The 14,498-nt window shown below is 36.6% G+C and overlaps 1 protein-coding gene and 1 pseudogene across 1 annotated transcript; both read right to left on the reverse strand.

Annotated features, from left to right (window-relative positions):
- Nucleotides 1-20: 20 nt before the first annotated feature.
- On the reverse strand, nucleotides 21-978 carry LOC101122461 (olfactory receptor 52N4-like; annotated as a pseudogene).
- An 8,735-nt stretch (nucleotides 979-9,713) lies between these two features.
- On the reverse strand, nucleotides 9,714-10,667 carry LOC101117361 (putative olfactory receptor 56B2). The gene has a single exon (XM_012096569.4). It carries the CDS (start codon nucleotides 10,662-10,664, stop codon nucleotides 9,714-9,716), a length of 951 nt encoding a protein of 316 aa, XP_011951959.3. The 5' UTR covers nucleotides 10,665-10,667.
- Between the last annotated feature and the right edge of the window lie 3,831 nt (nucleotides 10,668-14,498).

Consider the following 14,498-nt stretch of genomic DNA (forward strand, 5'->3'; position numbering starts at 1 on the left):
AGCTGATATATATAGCCCTTTCATATGCTGTGGGATTTAGTATCCTTAGAACCTAAAAGGATCCTTATGACACAGTCTCGTATCTGCTTGGTTTTCACTCCATAGACGATAGGGTTCATGGTGGGAGGCAAGAGCAAATAAATATTGGCCACAATGATGTGGCATGATGGAGGAATCCTGTGACCCCCAAAGTGGTGGGAAAAGAAACAAAAGAAGGCTGGGCTGTAGGAGAAAACTATAGCACAGATGTGGGCAGTGCAGGTGCTGAAGGCCTTCCACTGAGCTTCTGCTGAGGAGAGGCTGACCACCGTGCAGAGGATCATTGTGTAGGAGACTGAGATGCACAAGATGTCAAAACCCCCTATCAGGAGGGCAACCATCAGACCATAGATGACATTGATCTTGATATTTCCACAAGATAACTTGGCTACAGCCATGTGGTCACAGTAGGTATGGTGTATGATATTGCCTCTGCAATAGGGTAGTCTTTTGATGATGAAAGTCAAGGGAATGACAAGCAACACACCTCTCAGGAAAGTGACAAGCCCTGCCTTTGCAATAATAGGATTGGTGAGGATAGTTGAGTAGCGCAGAGGGTAGCAGATGGCCACATAGCGGTCTAAGGCCATAAGCATAAGCACCCCAGACTCCATCCCTGTGAAGGCATAGATGAAGAACATCTGGACTAGGCATTCATCAAAGCTGATTTCTTTAAGATGGAACCAGAAAATGCAGAGGGCTTTAGGAATTGTAGTAGCACACATGACAAGGTCAGTTAGAGAAAGTATGGCCAAAAAGTAATACATGGACCTGTGCAAGGAATCCTCATAGCAAAAAGAGTCCACAATTACCAACCACAGCCACAACATATATTGTGCAGAATGGCAAAGAAATCCAGAAATGCCTGTCCTCCAGGCCTGGGATTCCAGTAAGAATGAATGAAGCTGGTGTCAAGTCTGTTTGATTCAGAATTCTCATGATCAAGTTGGTATAATCATTAAGCAGCTAGTAGGATTTTCATGGGTTTCTTTGTTTTCTGTTTTCCAATCCTTCAGGATTAGAGGTGGAAAGCGTGAAAAATCTTAGTTGTATTCTCTCTTTCACTCTCGACTTCTTTCAGCCAAATGTGCATTTTAAAATCAAATGATCAAATTTTTAAATGCAGTAGAATACTTAAATAAGTTAAAACCAAGTATGTGTTCTATGTTAGTTCAGTTTATCAATTCATTCAACAGTTATTTAGCAGTCACTATGTCCCAAGTTCTGTCACATATATTGTTTCCACATTATTTTGAACAAAAAATGGCATGGATTAAATCTTCATAAATTTATAATTAAAGACAATTGTATTGAGATCTTTCTAATAAGGTTTTGTTAGAATCTTATTTAAATGTTAATTGTGATACACGTATTCTGATGAGTATTTTCTTAAGGCAAACTTTGTTGATCACTTCTCATATGACCTGACACAAGATAACGTTATTTTCCCATCCTGAACCCCCCCCCGCCTCCCTCCCCGTACCATCCCTCTGGGTCGTCTCAGTGCACCAGCCCCAAGCATTCAGGATAGGGAACACGTGTATACCTGTGGCGGATTCATGTTGATGTATGGCAAAACCAATACAATATTGTAAAGTAATGAACCTCCAATTAAAATAAATAAATTTACACTTAAAAAAAAGACAATGTTGTGTTTATTGTTATTGATTTTAAAGGGTTATATTTCTGCTGTACTAAACTTTACAAATATTAACTCATTAATCCTCACAAGTCCAGAAAGTATTTTTAAATTAATCTGCACTTTATAATTGATTAAATGGAGGCACTATGTAGATGAGACTTCTACATGTCTGAGTTGCTGTGTGTTCAGTTCCAAAACTGAGCCCTCTCTGACCTCTTTTTTTATGATTTATTTCTTCTAAATTTTGACAGAGAAATGTGTGTTAGAAAAAATAGTGCCCTGATAATTTGGTAAAGAATCTGCCTGCAATGCAGCAGACCCCGGTTCAAGTCCTGGGTTGCGAAAATCTGCTGGGGAAGGGATAGACTACCTACTGTAGTACTCATGGGCTTCCCTTGTGGCTCAGCTGGTAAAGAATCTTCCCACAATGAGAGTAGACCTGGGTTCAATCCCTGGGTTGGGAAGGTACTATATTGCTCCTTGAATGTTATTTCAAACTTCAAAGTTTTAATGATTTATTTTTATAGCTTATTTTGTTTTTTATCCTTTATTTTGGAAATGTTTCTTAATTGTCAATTTTTGACTACCAATTCACATTTAATAAATAATCTTTAAAAAGGTGATTTGAAACTCCATGTTACGAGTGACTCTCATCAATTGATAGCACTTACTGCATATTCTTCTAGGGACCTCGTCATTGCACCCTTAGTTATCAGTGTTTACCATATCTCAGCTTATTGTTTGATTCTTCATTCCTTAGGTATCATCACTGGTGTTGACATAAGCTAGTAACTGCAAAGCTAACAGACACCTTGTAATCTGCATTATAGACAAAAGAACAATATATGTTGATAATAAAAGAATATATTTCCTTGATTACCAATATTGTCATCAAGTTTTTTTTTCTGTCAGGGGTGTAAAGTTCTACTTTGTGTACATTATATTTTTCAGATAACTTTTACAGGCATTATTACAAGTGAGAAAACTAACAATTCACATATGTATGTACATGTACATATACATGCATAAAACACATGCACACAAACACCATAGATATATGTATGTTCGTATGAGTGGAAAAAATTTAGATTTTGAAATATATTTTTAAAAAATATTTGGCCAGCATAAATGAAATTGTCATAAGTGATGAAAAACAAGATTGCTGCTCATTTGTCCCTTTCAATATATTTGATCAACTAACTCAATTATGGGAATTCATATAATATTGATAAAAGTAGGAAAGCTAGGGAAAACATAGATACACAGAAATTGAGAATATAAATATTCCAAAATTACCTGTGCTCTATTCTTAAGAATATAATTCTTAAATATGAGATGAAATATCCTATTTATGTCTCTTGTGTTTTCCTTTTTATGGTTCTAGTGGCCATTAATGAAACCAACTATTGTTATATGAGAATCTTATTTTCTATAAATTTATCAAACTCTTAAAGATAGAAGCTTATACCAAGTAACAAAATATTTACCACAAATTAGACCTTTTCCAAATTACATTCACATTGATTTTGAATGTAAGCTAAATTGTTCTCCAAGGAAAATGGATTTATACTGTCCTGTCAGTTGGCAAGTATACCAATATACAAAGATTAATAAATAGTAACATCAATACATGAACACCGGAACTTATCAAGTACAATATTTTATAGTCTGTCATTTATTCTCACTCTCAATTTCCATAGATAATCAGTTTATTTCCTTACTAGACTGTCCTCAAGTTTATAACTATTTGTTCTCTCAATATGACAGTGAATTCCTCCAACTAAATTTGCCATCTAAAATAGATATAAAAAACAGTGACAAATAGTGTCTCTAGAATGTAAATTAGATTCTCATTTGAGAAGAATAGGAGGGCAGGTAAGAAAACAAGAGTTTTGTGACCATGATGAAGAATGTGACCATTCGGTAGTTATCCTCCCATTCTTCCTGTTAGAGGGATGATTTAGACTTGACTTCCACTACAATGGAACCAAAGATGCCTATTTGTTTAGGAAGATAGCTAGATATTCATAGTCATGGTGGAAAGTTACACTGGATTGCAATCTGTTAGGAAATAAACATTTTCAGGAAAGCTCAATCTTATACAACACTTCTGCCTTCAACTGGGTAGATGGAATCAAATCCCAAGTTGTAAGAATCTAACAGTCGATTCATATACATCCCCAAACTCTCCACTCCTCATACTGCCTACTAAGTAAGAGAATCCTGTCTGCATGCTCACTTTTATATGCCCCTTAATACCTTGTTTTCTGGTGAGGAAACAATAAGCTGAATGCAATCTGTTTCAGATGGTCAGGCGTTTGGTCATAAAACATCACAATTCTACAAATATACATACATACACAAGTATGCACACAATTCTCAACTTTTTAATCCTTTGTTATCTGTACTATGGAAATGAGCATTTAAGGAAAAATATGTGTTGCAAATCCCAAGGGGAGATTTCAAAATATTGGAGGCACAGGTGCTCTTGTGGGAATCAAGCTTGCTCCTATGGGAAGATTAAAAAGTAATGAAAGTTTTCAGTTCTTACTACCCATAGAATAGTATGTAAATAAGTGAATAGTTCCATGTGTGTTTATTTGTGCATTGTGTGAGAGCATGTATAAATAGCAAGGAATGAAAATAAAGAAAATGAATAAAAAAATTTTAATGAAAAATAATGACTTTAATATTTATTGCAGAGTATTGTTTCTTTCTATGGAAGACATAATGGGAGACAAATTGAAAGCATTTGAGTTACAGAATATTTCAATCATTCACACACCCATCTATTTTCCTTGTATTTGTTTTATTTTTCATCTCTCTAAATAACATCACTGAGGATCTGGTACTCCCAGAACCGTCACATATAAGAAGAGGAAAATTGTGAACAAATTGAAAAATGCATGCAACTTAGCCCAAGAACACATGTACCGCGTTAAAGGTACACAGACTGTTCATGGGAATTAAACTAACTCCTATCTGAGGAGGAAAACAGAAGGTTTACATTCTTATCATCTATGAAAAGTGAAAGTGAAGTCACTCAGTCATGTCTGACTCTCTGCGACCCCATGGACTGTAGCCTATGAGACTCCTCTATCCATGGGATTTTCCAGGGAAGAGTACTAGAGTGGGTTGCCACTTCCTTCTCCAGGGGATCTTCCTGACCCAGGGATCGAACCCGGGTCTCCCACATTGTAAGCAGATGTTTTACCATCTAAGCCACCAGGGAAGCTCTTTTCTTTAAATTCCACGTTCAATAGTATAAATAACAAAAGACTAAGAAATTGAGGATTGTGCATGTGCATATATTGCAGAATCGCGATATCTTTTGACTAGTACCCTAAACACCTGAACCAGAGTGCATTGAGCTCTCTGCTTATCATCTATAAGATGACATAAATAAGAGAATAATTTCATATACATACATCTATATGCATCTGTTTGCTTTGTGTGAAGAAGTATATATAGGTGCTATAGAATGAACACTGTAGTGTTTAATGAATATTACTAATTTTAACATACACAGAATTATCTACTTTCTGTGTCAGGCCCTTAAGGACACAGTTCAGTTCAGTTCAGTCACTCAGTTGTGTCCGACTCTCTGCGACCCCATGAACTGCAGCACCCCAGGCTTCCCTGTCCATCACCAACTCCCGGAGTTCACCCAGACTCACATACATTGAGTCCGTGATGCCATCCAGCCATCTGATCCTCTGTCGTCCCCTTTTCCTCCTGTCCCCAATCCCTCCCAGCATCAGAGTCTTTTCCAATGAGTCAACTCTTCACATGAGGTGGCCAAAGTACTGGAATTTCAGCTTTAGCATCATTCCTTCCAAAGAACACCCAGGACTGATCTCCTTTATTTTTTTAAATTTAAATTTATTTATTTTAATTGGAGGCTAATTACTTTACAATATTGTATTGGTTCTGCTACACATCAACGTGAATCTGCCACGGGCGTACACCTGTTCCCCATCCTGAACCCTCCTCCCACTTCCCTCCCCATACCATCTCCTTTAGAATGGACTGGTTGGATCTCCCTGTAGTCCAAGGGACTCTCAAGAGTCTTCTCCAGCACCACAGTTCAAAAGCATCAATTCTTCGGCGCTCAGCTTTCTTCACAGTCCAACTCTCACATCTATACATGACCACTGGAAAAATCATAGCCTTGACTAGATGGACCTTTGTTGGCAAAGTAATGTCTCTGCTTTTGAATATGCTACCTAGGTTGGTCTTAAATTTCCTTCTAAGGAGTAAGGGTCTTTTAATTTCATGGCTGCAATCACCATCTGCAGTGATTTTGAGGCCGCCCAAAATAAAGTCTGACACTGTTTCCACTCTTAACCCAACTATTTCCCATGAAGTGATGGGACCAGATGCCATGATCTTCGTTTTCTGAATGTTGAGCTTTAAGCCAGCTTTTTCACTCTCCACTTTCACTTTCATCAAGAGGCTGTTTAGTTCCTCTTCACTTCTGCCATAAGGGTGGTGTCATCTGCATAGCTGAGGTTCTTGATATTTCTCCCAGCAATCTTGATTCCAGCCTGTGCTTCTTCCAGCCCAGCGTTTCTCATGATGTACTATTCTGCATATAAGTTCAATAAGCAGGGTGACAATATACAGCCTTGACGTACTCCTTTTCCTATTTGGAACCAGTCTGTTGTTCCATGTCCAGTTCTAACTGTTGCTTCCTGACCTGCATATACGTTTCTCAAGGACACAAGCTGAAGATATTTACAATGTTTTGAGAACTTCTAATTTACTCTCAATCACATATATTTTCATGTCCCTTTATTTGCTTATTTTTCTTTCAAGTGACATTGATGATGAATGTATGACATTGAGGAACTTCACCAGATCAGACTTATTAAACAGATACATTTTTTTGACTTTCACTTTCGTGCAATGGAGAAGGAAATGGCAACCCACTCCAGTGTTCTTGCCTGGAGAATCCCAGGGACGGCGGAGCCTGGTGAGCTGCCGTCTATGGGGTCGCACAGAGTCGGACACGACTGAAGTGACTTAGCAGCAGTAGCAGTAGCAGCATTCTTAGATTTATATGTTATTTTGCAGAAAAATGATACAAGTTTATATGTAGGAGAAAACTTTTAGCACAGTGTTTTTTTACTTCATAATTTTTTATTGAGGTGAAATTCACATACTATTAAATTAACTATTTTACTCTTTGAAAAGTAAATTCAGGGCTGTGCAAATATCAGCAGTATATAGTTCCAAAACATTTTTGTTACCTCAAAAGGAAATCAGTCACTTATTGCCCTGGTTTTCCAGCTCCTGTCAATAAATAATTTGCATTCTGATTCAATGAGCTTACCTATTCTGAATATATCATATAAAAGAAATCATAGAATTCTTAACCATTTATGTTGGGCTTTTTCCCTTAACATGATGCTTTCAAATTTCATCTCCATAACAGCATATAATTTTAATTTATTTTGATTGAAGTATAGTTGATTTATAAAGTTGTATTGATTTCTGCTATATAGAAAAGGAATTCAGTCATACATATATATACATTTCAAAATATTCATTCCCATTATTATTTATCATAGGATACTGCATATAATTCTCTGTGCTATACAGTAGGACCTTGTTGCTTATTCATTCCATATATAATAGTTTACATCTGCTAAACCCAGCTAAACTCAATCTCCATTCAATCTTTCCCCCTATTTGCTCTCTCCAGTAAACCATACATTTGTATTCTATATCTATGAATCTATTTCCCTTTTGTAAATAAGTTCATTTTAACCACTTTTTTAGATTCCACATGTAAGTGATATTGTATGATTTGTCTTTCTCTGTCTGACTTACTTCATTCAGTATGACAATCTCTGGGTCCACCTGTGTTGCTAGAAGTGATATTGTTCTGTTCTTTTTATGGCTGAATAGCACTCCATTATATATACGTACCACATCTCCTTTATCCATACATCTGTTGATGAACATTTAGATTGGTTCTATTTTGGGTGTTTCCCAGAAGTACATAAAATAGTCTTGGCTATTGTGAATGGTGTTGCTAAGAACATATTTGTGCCTGTATCTTCTTGAATGCAAGTTTTGTGTGGCTGTGTGACCAGGCATTGGACTGCTGAATAATATGGCAATTTTATTTTTAGTTTTCTGAGGAGCATCCTTACTGTTTCTCATGATGGCTGTACCAGTTTATATTCCCACCAACAATGCAGGGTGTTTTCTTTTTCCACATCCTTGACAGCATTTGTATAACAGTATGTACTAGTACTTCATTTTATATGAATGATTAATAACTCCTTGTATACATATATATATATATATATATATATATAGTTTTGTTTTAACTTTCAATAGATGAAGTGTTCTTTCTAGCTTTTTGCTAGTAGTGCTACTATGAATAGGAATATACAAGGTCTTTTTTCATACAAGCTTTCCAATATTTTGGGTAGACACTTAAGTGTTGAATTCTTGAGTTACACAGCAAATGTGTCTTTCTAACTGCCAGAACTGTTTTCCACAGCTCCTGCATGATTTTATATTTCTAAAGCAATGTACTAGGACCCTGATATGTTAAAATCACCAACACTTGCTAATTTCATTTTACAAAAAAAAAAAAAAAACAACAACTAAAAAATCCTTTTAGGGGAAATAGTGGTCTCTTTTGCAGTTTTGATTTGAATTTGTTTAATGAAAAATAATGTTGAGTATCTTTTCATAGGCTTGTAGGCTTTGTACATCTTCTTTATTGAAATACCAATTCAAGTTATTTGTCCATTTAAAAAGATATAAAATGCATTAGGATGCAAATGCACAAATGGCTGAAGTAAATCCTGTGCTATCAGAAGCTATATAAATTGTACCTGGATTCAATTCTCTAATTAAAAAGAAAGGACTGTCAGATATGTAGTTTAATTATGTCTCTTCATTTTTGTTTGGAAAAGTAATGCATATTCCACTTGCAAATTCCTTGAAGTAATGAGAATCAGTGTGTTATTCTGCTTTAAATGAAGATCTTTCTTGACAACTAAGATTACAAATATTAGTTCCACTACTTTTTTTGAAGTTTCATTTTCCACCACAAATTCCTTCAGTTCAGTTGAGTTCAGTCACTCAATTGTGTCCGACTCTTTGTGACCCCATGAATCGCAGCACGCCAGGACTCCCTGTCCATCACCAACTCCCAGAGTTCACTCAGACTCACATCCATTGGGTCAGTGATGCCATCCAGCCACTCATCCTCTGTCGTTCCCTTCTCCTCCTGCCCCCAATCCCTCCCAGCATCAGGGTCTTTTCTAATGAGCCAACTCTTCGCATGAGGTGGCCAACAAATTCCGTATGCTAACGGAAAAACTGTCAGTGTCAGCGTTTTTATCTCTTTTGCCATTTCAAAATCTCAGAAAATACGATGGATATATGTTTGGGAAAATGACCACCTTCTCCATATTAATTGCTCTTGTTGTCTAGGTTAAGAAACTTATATAAGCCCTGACTGACCTCCCTCTTCTTGAGTGCATATATTGAACACTTTTCACGTGCTTGTCGCTGATCGTACATCTTCTTGAGAGAAATGTCCGTCCAAGTCTTTGATTTTTTTTAAAGATAATTGCACATCATAAATCCAATAGACAAATGGTAGGAGGAAGTGCTGCCCTATCAGTAATTATATCAAATGTACATGGTTTAAAGGCTCTAATTAAAAAGAATAGAATGGCAGGTATCTGATTTAACCACATTGTCTGGAAGTTTTAGCCAGGGCAACTACGTAAGAAAATAAAATATTTATTCTGCTTCTCTTTCCTTTGGATTTTTGAGAGAATCATCATTTTGGATAACAGAGAAATTTCTTGAAAAACATGGTTCCAAATATTAGTTTTACTGCTTTTTTGGAAGCATCATTAGTTGCAATAGACTACTTAAATCAACCCAAAAATGTCAATGTTTCTTAGCTCTTCTTCCATCTACAATCCTAGGAGGATATAATGAACATATATGTGGGGATATTACAAAGGTGAGCATCCTCTCCAAGTTAGCTGCCTTAGTAATTCAGCTTAAGGAACTTATATAAGCCATGTCTCAGGTCCTTGTTCTTGAGTGCATAGACCATGGGGTTGAGGGCAGGAGGAATAACATTTTCAAGTACATTGAGTAGAACTGGGATGAGGGGAACTGTCTTTGTTGCACCATGGGTGACAGAAAGGACAATAAGAATTGTATAGAAAAAAAGGATTAGGATAAGGTGGGAAGTGCAAGTACTTAAGGCCTTGGATGCAGCTTCTGCTGAGTGCAGTTTCAGCACAGAGTGAAGAATTAGAACATAGGATATAATAATCAAACCCAAGTCACTTCCCATGAGTGTCCAGGCCAGAAGTAACTGATAGACACTGTTGATTCTCTTGTCATCACAGGATAGGCTAGTGACTCCAAGAGTAGAACACAGACAGTGCTTGATTTGGTTTTTTGAGCAGTAGTGTCTCTGAGCAGCCAACACAGGCACAGGGATAGAAGACAGACTGTTTCTGAGTATCATGAATACAGTGGCTTTGACCACAAAAGATTTGTTGATTATTGATGGATAGTGTAGCGGTCGACAAATGGCTACATATCTATCTATAGCCATGCAGACAAAGATGCCTGATTCCATAAGCATAAATGTATGTATGGCATACATTTGCAGAAAGCACTCAGGGAGACTGATAGACTTAGCATTGAACCACAAGATCGCCAAAATCTTGGGCATGATGTTGGTAGGCATGCCCATATCTACCACGGCCAGGATGCCCAGGAAATGGTACATGGGCTGGTGCAGTGTTGCCTCCTTATTGATGATGATCAGGATAAGGATATTGGCACTGAGAGCTAAGAGGTAGAGCAGAGCCAGGGGCAGGGATATCCAGTGTTGCCAGCTGTGAATGCCTGGGAATCCCAACAGAATGAACTCAGAGACCTGGAACTTTGAGCTGTTGGAATCTCTGAGATCCTGGAGCATCTTCACTAAGAGGAAAAATATGCAAGGTTACTATTCTTAATAATTTCTCTGACAGTGTTTGAAAAGGAGTTATTCAGGCTCATGCTATTCTTGGTGGTAGTGGTGGTACAGAGTCATTGTCTTTTCTCTTCTCATCCCAGCACTAATATGTATTGGATATTTCTAGTTAAACAGGAACTTTTGTAACATTACCTGTTGGCTTAATCAAGACACAAACTTCATACCATAAGGCAGTTCATATTGTTTTGTCCTTCTCAAGACTGAGGAAAAAAAATTAGTGAAAATTGGAACCTTGGTCACTATCTTCAGCCTGGAGATCATAGAATTTGGACAAAATGAAAGCCCTCTAATTTCACAGCCTGGCATCTTAAAGTTGATTTTACTAAAGTGTTGGATTATTAGAGACTTAATATTAATATATAGTATGAGTGTAGCAGCAGCATGAGTGTAAAGATTTTTGAGTATGGAGATGTTTAGGTAACACTACATTATATGGTATTGATAATTTAAAAAAAACTTTTTTCTAGGTCATGAGATTTTGTGAAATAATCATGAGTATTATTCACTTTAATTAAAATATATGAAGTAATTTATCATACACTTGTTTTAGTGAGTAAACTGATATCAAAATTGCTAATCACCTATATGAAATCATGTAACAAAAGAAAAGAAAAATAATTGAGGTATCTCAGCATAATGTAAAAGCAGTTGTTCCTGGTTCTCAGTAATTTTCCTCTACTTGACATAGTTTCGATTTTGGGAGCACTCCAGATAGTCATACTATAAGAGTAAAACAGATAATTAAAACTTACCTTCAGAAAAATTGTTTGGAATGAATTACTCAATTAAATTACTTTGTATTTATCAAATTTTTAAAATTTAATCATTTGTTCATTTTAATATAAAAACTGAGATTTGTGTAATCTGTTTCTCCTAAATATTGCTACTTATTTGTTTCCTTTCAATATGTTAAATTTTTGGCATGTATTATCAGGATTTGAAAAACGCTGTGGTTGGTAACTGTAGTATCTACAAAAAAAAAAAAAAAAACAGTAAGGATACACACACCTGATAAATATATTCATCTCAAAGGAAGTAAAGATATTCATTATACTTATAACAAAATAAAAAATGGTAGACTAAATAAGATATATATTTATGCAAATATACTTATTCTGCTTCATATATGTTATTTTCAGTTCAGTCCAGTCACTCAGTCATTTTTGACTCTTTGTGACCCCATGAATCACAGCACACCAGGCCTTCCTGTCCATCACAAACTCCTGGAGTTCACCCAAACTCATGTGCATCGAGTCAGTGATGCTATCCAGCCATCTCATCCTCTGTTGTCCCCTTCTCCTCCTGCCCCCAACCCGTCCCAGTATCAGAGTCTTTTCCAATGAGTCAACTCTTCGCATGAGGTGGCCAAAGTATTGGAGTTTCAGCCTCAGCAGCAGTCCTTCCAATGAACACCCAGGACTGGTCTCCTTTAAGATGGACTGGTTGGATCTCCTTGCAGTCTAAGGGATTCACAAGAGTCTTCTCCAGCACCACAGTTCAAGAGCATCAATTCTTCAGTGCTCAGCTTTCTTCACAGTTCAACTCTCACATCCATACATGACCACTGGAAAACCATAGCCTTGACTAGACGGATCTTTGATGGCAATATAATATCTCTGCTTTTTAATATGCTATCTAGGTTGGTTATAACTTTCCTTCCAAGGAGTAGGCATCTTTTAATTTCATGGCTGCCATCACCATGGCTCAGATGGTAAAGTGTCTGCCTACAATGTGGGAGACCCGGGTTCGATCCCTGGGTTGGGAAGATCTTCTGGAGGAGGAAATGGCAACCCACTCCAGTACTCTTGCCTGGAAAATCCCATGGATGGAGGAGCCTGGTAGCCTACAATCTATGATGTCGCAAAGAGTTGGACATGACTGAGCAACTTCATCTTCACCAATCACCGTCTACAGTGACTTTGGAGCTCAAAAAATAAAGTCTGACACTGTTTCCACTGTTTTGCCATCTATTTCCCATGAAGTGATTGGATCAGATGCCATTATCTTCGTTTTCTGAATGTTGAGCTTTAAGCCAACTTTTCCACTCTCCTCTTCCACTTTCATCAAGAGACTTTTTAGTTCCTCTTCACTTTCTGCCATAAGGGTGGTGTCATCTGTGTATCTGAGGTTCTTGATATTTCTCCCGGCAATCTTGATTCCAGTTTGTGCTTCTTCCAGCACAGAGTTTCTCATGATGTACTCTGCATAGAAGTTAAATAAGCAGGGTGACAATATACAACCTTGACGTACTCCTTGTCCTATTTGAAACCAGTCTGTTGTTCCATGTCCAGTTTAATTAGCTCTAAATTTCAATATTTTATTTTATAGTTCTCATTGTTTTTTATTATTAACATTGGAACTATTTATCAAATGTAATACATTCTTTGACTATTAATTCACACTTAGTAAAGAAAGTCTTTGGAAAACTGATTTGTAACTGCAGATGATAAGTGGATATCATTACTTGGTAGGATTTACTTTGTGTGCTCCTGTAGGGTCCTCTTTACTTCACTGTTGACTTTCCTAGGTCATGGGTACCCCTCTCCCAACCAGGGACTTTCACATTTTTTAGAAAAGAGCCATACAGATATGAGTAAAAATTTGGAAAAGATCCAGGGAATTTTCAAAGAGGAAAAGACAAATGATGTTACATTTAATGCATGGTTAGAATTCTGCTAGATCAGTGTTTTCCCTTCTTTCTTTCTTCTGTAGTTGTTTGCTTTTCAACTCACTTTCACCAAGATTTTTTGCTTTGTAATTCTGCAATATTATATTCTATTTTGTACCCAACCACAACCAAATCCAACTTCAAATATCACATTCTTTAAGAATACTCAGCTGTGAACTTTCCTGGTGGCTCTGTGGTAGGGAAACCACCTGCCAATGCAGGAGACAAGAGTTCAGTCCCTGATCAGGGAAGATCCCACATGCTGCAGAGCAGCTAAGCTTCTGTGTCACAACTGTAGAGCCTGTGCTCTAGAGCCCGTGCTGTAAAAATAACAAGAGGAGCCACAGCAGTGAGAAACCTGAGCACTGCATCTAGAGGGCAGCCCTGCTCATCGCTACTAGAGAAAAACCCTTGCAGGAATGAAGATCCAGCAGACTCAAAAATAAACAAAAATTAAAAAAAAGAATACTCAGCTCTCTGTCAGAGAAGACAGGGAGCTGTCCTTTGAATTTTCTTAATATAACTACAAAAGATGCAGGTATTGTAGGTATGGTGTATATCTGGCTGTTGATTAAAATGTGTTTCTCATTTAACATCATAATATTATAAAAGTATCAATAACATGAATTCACCAGATTTTAGCCAAAATCTGAGTGCTTAGACATATGTATTTATGTTAATATTTGCATTGTCTGCCAAGACAATGTGCACATATTTGATATCAATAAATATTTTTGAGTGAATGAAGAGGTTAATGAATAAATGATTCAGATTTTGTAAGACTTTAGGAATTATTACACTGTATTTTAAACATTATTTTTTGAAGGTATAAGAGGAAACATCAGAAGAAAGAACTATAGTTTCTATTTCATAATTCAACAGAAAACTTAAATTCCTAAAAAAAATATTCCCCATTGCAAAACAGATTAAAAAAAAAATCAAAGGAGCATGGAACAAAATAGTCAACAGTCAAAACAAGTATGTTAGATTTGTAAATTAAGTTCAGTCAGTTAGACAATGCTACATGTTAGCCATATTTTACATTGATTATATGCAAGTGTTTATGCAATAAAATATATATGTATAAACCTCCATGATTAGCCCTG

The sequence above is a fragment of the Ovis aries genome, chromosome 15 (assembly GCF_016772045.2).
Source record: "Ovis aries strain OAR_USU_Benz2616 breed Rambouillet chromosome 15, ARS-UI_Ramb_v3.0, whole genome shotgun sequence".
Classification (NCBI taxonomy): domain Eukaryota; kingdom Metazoa; phylum Chordata; class Mammalia; order Artiodactyla; family Bovidae; genus Ovis; species Ovis aries.

Bases quoted from the DNA above. Each gene is read 5' to 3' on its own strand.
- LOC101117361 (XM_012096569.4), bottom strand. From the start codon at position 10,664: ATGCTCCAGGATCTCAGAGATTCCAACAGCTCAAAGTTCCAGGTCTCT.